This window comes from Papio anubis, chromosome 20 (genome assembly GCF_008728515.1).
Source record: "Papio anubis isolate 15944 chromosome 20, Panubis1.0, whole genome shotgun sequence".
NCBI lineage: Eukaryota > Metazoa > Chordata > Mammalia > Primates > Cercopithecidae > Papio > Papio anubis.
This window is the reverse complement of record NC_044995.1, coordinates 35,262,934-35,270,802: the sequence shown is the minus strand read 5'-3', so window position 1 is coordinate 35,270,802 and position 7,869 is coordinate 35,262,934. Positions and strand designations below refer to the sequence as shown.

The following is a 7,869-nucleotide window of genomic DNA, read 5'->3' as shown; positions in this document are numbered from 1 at the left end:
TCTGGTTTGGTTGGTTTTGGTTTGGTCTGGTTTGGTCTGGTCTGGTCTGGTCTGGTCTAATCTGATCTGGTCTGGTCTGATCTGGTCTGGTCTGGTTTGGTCTGATTTGGTCTGGTTTGATCTGGTCTGGTCTGTTTTGGTTTGGTCTGGTCTGGCTTGGTCTGGTTTGGTCTGGTCTGGTATGGTTTTGATCTGGTCTGCCTTGGCCTGCACACAGCCTGTCAGGATCCTGGTCTTCATCCCTGTGCCTTGCAGTCTCCATCCTGACTTGTTTCTGGCCTTTGCCAACTTCCTCCGTGGGTGAGATGGGGGCTCCTGCAGGAGGCAGAGTGGCCGCACCACCTGCTTTCCTCCTGCCAGTTGCACCACCTCGTGAGCGACGACGTCTGCCTGAAGGTGGTAGAGCTCTACCTGAATGAGAAGAAGCGGGGCGCCGCCGGTGGGAACCTGTCCTCCCGCTGTGTCCGCGCCGCCAGGGAGACCAGCTACCAGTGGAAGGCCGAGCGCTGCATGGCCGACGAGAACTGCTTCAAGGTGAGAGGAGGCCTGGGGCTGGGAACAAGCCGGGAGGCCCAGCCACTCACTCAGCTCTGGACTCGGTCCTGGGTGGACCCTGTTTCAGTGGCTGGGACGTCGGCCCTGCTGCAGAGCCCGGGAGGTACCATTGACCTACAGGAAGCGTCAGGGCTTTGGAAGGGTGGCAAAGGTGGGTGGCGGGTGGCCTTGTGAGCCTGTGCTGTACCGGCTGGGCTGTCCCAGCAGTTGAGGTTGTCGGCGTCCCTGCTCCTCAGGTGATGTTCCTGCAGCGCAAAGGGCAGGTGATCATGACCATCGAGCTCCTGGACACTGAGGAGGCCCAGACGGAGGACCCTGTGGAGGTCCAGGTGAGGCCCTGGCCCCAGTCCGTGCCACGCACACCAGGGAGCGCCTGAGGGCAGCAGCATGGGGCTCCCACCAGCCAAGCGCAGGCTACGCAGCATCCAGAGATCCTCCCTCTGCAGGCGGCAGGCTCTCCTTGAGGCCTGGTGGGTGGGGTTGCCTCCCTCCCTGCTCCCCCACCAGGCTGTCTTCTGTGCCCCCTCTCCAAAGAGCAGACCGCTCCTCCTGAGCCAGCAGGTGCGTCCCAGGGCAGGAGGGGAGCCAGGCCACCTCTCCCTGGCCCCCGACTCCCACGCAGGGCATCCCCGTGGCTGACCTCTGCACCTTCCGTGTCAGGGCTGCATCCTGATCCTAATGCCCAGCAGAGGAGCCACCTGGCCCCAGCTCCCAGTCACAATTTTTGTGGGGACAGATGTTTCCTGCTCACCTCCTGCATCCTGGTGACAGTGAGACATTGACCCGTGTGTGCCCCCAGGGTGGTCACTGGGGCCTGCAGCTCCCGGCACCTGCCGGCGGGTCCAGTGTGTGTGCACATTACTCAGCTGGCCAACTCCATTCATTTCCTGGGGCTGCCACCGCAGTGACCACAAACCACGTGACTTCAAACAACAGAAGTCTCTTCCCTCAACGTCTTGGGGGTCAGCAGTCCACAGCCACAGTGTGGGCCAGGCCGTGCTCCTGCCAAAGGTTCTGGGTCAGATCCTTCCTGCTCTTCCAGCTTCTGGGGGCTTCTGGCACCCCTCACTGTGGCCTGTTTGTGCGAGTCCCGCTGTCGCTGGGTCCTCTGTTGAGAGCTATAGTCCGGGAGGGTCTCTGTTAGGGATCGGAGTCCTCCGCAGCGGTGCTCCTCATGCTCTGGGAATAGGAGGCACAGAAGCCCTGTGAGCTCCTGAACTCAGGGCCTAGAGTGAGAGTGGCCATGGCCCTGCTGTGGGGCGTCACGGGCTGTGTCTCTCCCCGTCTCCAGCACCTGGCTCGGTACGTGGAGCAGTATGTGGGCACCGAGGGCGCATCCAGCTCACCCACCGAGGGCTTCCTCCTGAAACCCGTGTTCCTGCAGAGGTGAGAGGCCCTGAGATGCATGCTCCGTTCCTTCCTGTGGGCCCAGGGAGTGTCCCCTTTGTCCTGACGGGGGCTGGACCATGGCACATTCTCTGGCTGGGAACACTTAGTAGGCACCTGCTGTGTGCTGAGGTGGGCCCTGCCCTTTTGAGGCTTGTGGTTTGCAGAGGAGGGATTAGTAACCCCAGGACGGTGAGGGGTACGAGGGGAGGGGCCAACCTTACAATGTGACAGTGGGTGGAAGAGCGAATGCCCGGCCTGGAGGGAGACACTGCCAGAGCTGGTGGGGCCAGGCCAGAGGCAGGTGGCTGTGGCAGGACCCTGGACCAACTCAGGTTGGGCTAGGATGGCGCCTCTGGGACCAGTGGGGGCCGCTGGTGGTGTTCAGATCTGGGGGCGTTTCTTGTTGTTTCCATTTGCTTTTCTGTGGACCCCTGGGAGGTAGCACATCTGATGGTCCCAGGCCTAGGGGCTTCCCAGCCTGCAAATCCTCTCACGATGCCGAGAGTGAGCCAGAGTCCATTCCACCTCCTCTCACCCCCAGGAACCTCAAGAAGTTCCGCCGCCGGTGGCAGAGCGAGCAGGCGCGGGCCCTGCGCGGCGAGGCCAGGAGCTCCTGGAAGCGGCTGGTGGGCGTGGAGAGTGCCTGTGACGTGGACTGCCGCTTCAAGCTCAGCACCCACAAGATGGTGTTCATCGTGAACTCCGAGGACTACATGTACCGTCGCGGAACCCTCTGCCGGGCCAAGCAGGTGCCAGGGGAGGCCTGGGCTGCCCCTACACCCCCCTCCTCACCCCAAGTTCTGGGGCCCTGGGGGTCCAACCCTCAGCCGCCCTGACACCGGCCTCTCCAACAGGTGCAGCCCCTGGTCCTGCTCCGCCACCACCAGCACTTTGAGGAGTGGCACAGCCGCTGGCTGGAGGACAACGTGACAGTGGAGGCGGCCAGCCTGGTGCAGGACTGGCTGATGGGTGAAGAGGATGAGGACATGGTACCCTGCAAGACGCTGTGTGAGACGGTGCACGTGCACGGCCTGCCCGTGACCCGCTACCGCGTGCAGTACAGCCGCCGCCCGGCCTCGCCCTGACGTGCCCTCGGCCTTGGTTGCGTTGGGGCCGTTTTCTCGAACGACCTGAGAGGCATCTCCCAGCCCCTCTGCTGCCGGACAGCGCACTCCAGGGCAGGACGCCGCTCCCGGTCTCCTGTGGGCCTGCCGTGTGCCAAACCTGAGCTACCTGCACCCGAGCCCTGGGGCTCAGCCCCACCACAGGGGCGGGTGGACGTGCTGGCCGAGGAGCAAGCAATCACGTTTGCGTCCCTGTCCGTCACATGTGCCAAATCCCTGGCAGGCGGGTGGCCCCTGCCCTATGTTCTTACCGTGTCTTGGAAAAGTCACAGGTGACAGCCCTCTTGAGGCCTGCACTTTGGAGGGGGTCCATGTCCAAGAGACCCTGACAAGGAAGGAGTTGAGCCCTGGGTAGGCTTACTTGAAAAGTGAGTCCTTCCAGAATATTCTCAGAGCTGCCAGAAATGTCACCTGAGGGTTTGGGCATCAGCTCTGCCCAGCTGGTGTTCAGGCCCTCAGTCACTTTGGAAGTGAGAAGAACCCTTTAGCCAAACCTTTGGGATCCCACTTTGAAGTCAAGACCTGAAGTAGGTGGGCAGTGCCTCGGGAGACCCCGCTCTGGATAAGAGACACCCAACCCCAACTCCAGCAGCTGGACTCTGGGGCCACAAGGGGAGGGACCCCAGCCAGCGTTCCCACAGAAGTGTTCCCGCAGAGCTGGCACCACCCCGTTGTGGGGCGGCGGGCCCAGTCGAGTTCATGCCGTGGGTGCCCTAGGTGTATGTGTACACGCACAGATATTTATTCTTTTCGCTCTTAGTGGTTATTTCTGCAGCAGCCAAGTCCCGCAGCTCCCTGGGGCTGAGATCTCCCTTTGTGGAACTCCAAGAGCTGCCCTGACAGTCCCACCCACCACCCACGGAGCCCCATCCGTCTGCCTACCCCGGGACCCACATGGCCACTCCAGGGATCGCTGTTATCCTTTCGTGAGGGGCTGAGGCAACTGTCCCATGAAGGCATCCAAGGCTTTCAGTGCCAAGAATCCCAAGTGACTGGGGCTGGGGATCGGTTCTCCAGGCCTCTCTCCCCCCACTGTGAGAGCCCCTGGCCCTGGCCCCTGTGCACCAGTGGGCCCAGAATAACCACCACCCTCACCGTCCTGCAACAGCTGGACTCAAGTTTCCAGGAAGTGGAGATGCGTTTCTAGAAGTTCCCTGTGGAACCTGGAGGCTCCGGACGCCTTTGACTCCAGGCTGGGCGATTCCGAGGCCGACCCGTCCTCCTGGGATCCCCGCCCCCGCTCCCCAAGTGTCACGCAGGCACTTTGTACGCGTCCCGGTTTTCTAAGAAGGGAACTTGCCATCAGGATTCCTGCACCAGGCCCACGGTCGTCTCGGGCAGAGCCACGTGGGCCCTGGGTGCAGCCGGAGACCCCGCCGAGCCCCTCCTTTCGGTATTCCCATCCCCGCATGCTTCTAGGGAGCGCCTCTTTTCCGTTCTTGAGGAATTTCTGTTCTGGGGCTTGTCCTTCCTTTGCAGCTGTTTTGAATGTAGTTTTCCTTTTCTATTTATTTGCACATTAAAGTTAAAAATTGAATATTGACATCAAGCCATGAGGGTATGTTGGTCTCTTCCTGCGAGAGCCTTGCCGACTTCCTGCCAGCAGGTCAGTGGGCGGGACCCACGGGAGCAAGGGGTGGCTGGGTGTGCCCACCCGGGCCCAGGGGAGTCAAAGCCCACCTCGAACCAAGATCATCTCACACCCTGCACCTGCACCGCCACGACATGGGAGTGTCTTCTAGAATATTCTTTCCCAACTCCATATGCACATTTGGTGGGAATTAGAAGCATCTCCTTCGCCCGAGTGTCTCTCATGCAGAACCCAATTTAAAGATCATGGTGTTTGCTCTAAGCTTCCCATGCCCAACCTGTCCATCCAGGCCTGCGCCTGCCCACCCGCCCCACACGACCACCCTCCATACTCCATGGGGCCCACCCACCTCCTGGCTTTCACCATCATTTTCTCCTCATCTCCTGCCCCCTGTCTGTGTCCCAGGCCGCACACCTGCCTCCGGGTAGCAGAAGCCCCCAGCTCTGCTATGTCCCCTGGCTGACATGCCTAGAGGGTTCCAAGGCAGAAGTGGCCAGCCCCTCCCCTTCAGTATGGGCTCCTCCATCCTCTGCAGGGACTGTCCTCCCCAACCTCCCCGAGGGGCCATAGCTGCCTCCCAAGGACCCATGTGCTCCCTGCACACCCGAGCTTCCCTGGCAGTTCTGACCCCCACCCCCACCCCCACCAGAGGGTCAGGGCTCCTGGGGAGTGTGACAAGCCAGACTGGAGGCTGCCCTGTTTCCTTCTGCCTCGATCCCACAGCTGGGGATGCCCAGGGTCCTCTCTGGGCCCCCAGACTGGCTTTCCTTGGTCAGAAGTGCTGCAGGGACTGGAAAAGGCTGTGCTTGTACCAGGAGAGCGAACAAAGAGCAGATCTCCAAGGTGGCCCCGCCCTGAGGGGTCCACTGCCCTCAAGTAGGCAGGGCCCGTGGCCTTGACAAGGTGATATGAGATGAGAGGTCCTTCGCTGGCCCTGAAGATGTCTCCACTGTGCTGGGGAGGGGACCCCATGGCAAGGGACAGAGAGTGGCCTCCAAGAGCCAAGTGGGACCTCAGAGCCACCACTACCACCAGGACCCAAATTCTGCCCAAGTCCACCTGAGCCCAGAAAAGGCCCCCGAGCAGCAGATAAGGACACAGCCCAGCTGACACCTTGATCTCTGCCTCATTTGACCCTGAACCAAGGACCCAACCTGCCAGGCCGGACCCCTGACCCACCGAGAGGCGAGATCATAGAGGTGTGTGGCTGTGAGCCACGTTCATTACCCAGAGATAGAACAGCAGCATTAATAAAGCCGCTGGATGTCCAGCACCTCCCCTTCCACCTCCTTCAAGTATGTGGAGGTGGCTGAGGGTCTCAGGAACCCCTACTGAGGGGGGAAATTAAAGAAAGAAAAAATTAAAAAGAGAATTCATCTTTCCTGTATTAGGCTGACTTGTCCCAGAGGCAGCAACGGGCACAGCCCAGACCCAGGAAAAGTCTTTTTTTTTTTTTTTTTTTTTTTGAGACGGAGTCTCGCTCTGTCACCCAGGCTGGAGTGCAGTGGCCGGATCTCTGCTCACTGCAAGCTCCGCCTCCCGGGTTTACGCCATTCTCCTGCCTCAGCCTCCCAAGTAGCTGGGACTACAGGCGCCCGCCACCTCGCCCGGCTAATTTTTTGTATTTTTTTTAGTAGAGACGGGGTTTCACCGTGTTAGCCAGGATGGTCTCGATCTCCTGACCTCGTGATCCGCCCGTCTCGGCCTCCCAAAGTGCTGGGATTACAGGCTTGAGCCACCGCGCCCGGCCGAAAAGTCTTAATAATACTAAGAAGCCAAGACACAAAGGAATGTGCTCTGGAGCCTCTCCCAGCACTCCCTCAACACAGGGAGAAGAAAAAAGATTTTCCTTTGTTTTAGGGTATGAGTTTATAGATTCCTGTTCTCTGTAACTAGTGACTTCAAGTATTCTGTTTTATCTAAGCAGTGAAGGTCATAAACCATGTGAGCAGGCCTGAGATATAGCCACCTGGGTGCCATAGTGATGGCCGTGGAATAAGCCATGCTAGGCACTAGGGCAAACCTAGATAATGGCCATCTGGGTTGCATAGCAAGAGTCATGTGTAATCCTGAGTTATGAACCTGTTACAATTTGATGAACTGTCTTTGTCCTGCCTCTGTATCCCTGCTTTCACACCACTGTAAGCCTGCTTGAAGCTAACCCACCCCGTTTTTAAAGTGTGTGTAAAAGTCAAGTGCTGTCTTTATTCTAGGCCCAGTTTTTATTTTATTTATTTATTTATTTTGAGACGGAGTCTCGCTCTGTCGCCCAGGCTGGAGTGCGGTGGCGCAATCTCGACTCACTGCAAGCTCCACCTCCCGGGTTCACGCCATTCTCCTGCCTCAGCCTCTCAAGTAGCAGGGACTACAGGCACCCGCCACCACGCCCGGCTAATTTTTTTTTTTTTTTTTGTATTTTCAGTAGAGACGGGGTTTCACTGTGTCAGTCAGGTTGGTCTCGATCTCCCGACCTCATGATCCGCCTGTCTCGGCCTCCCAAAGTGCTGGGATTACAGGCGTGAGCCACTGCGCCTGGCCTCTAGGCCCAGTTTTTAGATGTTGAGTCCGGTGGGTCTGAGTGCACTCAACCTCCTGTATACACCCCAAGGTCTCTCTTTTCCTCCTGTTTCCACAACACCACATGTGATGCTGACAGAGGGCGCTGGGACAGGGGCTTCCAGTGGGGCCCCATGAGCATTTATTCTGTTGCTACTGAGGTGTTTGTCTCACTGGCTTTTGCAACATAGAACCAGTGCGTCCTGCCTGATGTCGTCACTTGCTGAGAATGAAGCTGACTACTCCAAGCAGCAAACTGAATACCATCTAGCAATTGCATTCCTTTGTATTTGCCCAAGGGAACTGAAAACTTGGATCCACACAAAAACCTGCACACAGATATATGCAGCCTTATTCACCAGCTCCCAAACTCAGATGCAACCAAGATTTCCTTCAGCGGGCAAACGGATAAACCATGTCACCTCCAGACAACAGGATAGAAAAGGAAATGAGCAGGCCGGGCGTGGTGGCTCATGCCTGTAATCCCAGCACTTTGGGAGGCTGAGGCGGGTGGATCACGAGGTCAGGAGATCGAGACCATCCTGGCTAACATGGTGAAACCCCATCTCCTACTAAAACACAAAATTAGCCGGGCGCAGGCGGGGCACCTGTGGTCCCAGTTACTTCCTCGGGAGGCTGAGGCAGAGATCGGCG

At 58.6% G+C, this 7,869-nt stretch overlaps 1 protein-coding gene across 3 annotated transcripts in view; it reads left to right on the top strand.

The window, feature by feature from the left end:
- Positions 1-4,617, top strand: part of SIN3B (SIN3 transcription regulator family member B) — a 50,496-nt gene extending 45,879 nt beyond the window's left edge. For all 3 annotated transcript variants that reach the window (XM_021930848.2, XM_021930847.2, XM_021930846.2), the window contains 5 exons: positions 361-534; positions 792-884; positions 1,847-1,941; positions 2,486-2,693; positions 2,799-4,617. In XM_021930848.2, the coding sequence (XP_021786540.1) occupies positions 361-534; positions 792-884; positions 1,847-1,941; positions 2,486-2,693; positions 2,799-3,029 (801 nt within the window). In that variant the 3' untranslated portion in view covers positions 3,030-4,617. The remainder of the gene's footprint in view (positions 1-360; positions 535-791; positions 885-1,846; positions 1,942-2,485; positions 2,694-2,798) is intronic.
- The last annotated feature ends 3,252 nt before the right edge of the window (positions 4,618-7,869 follow it).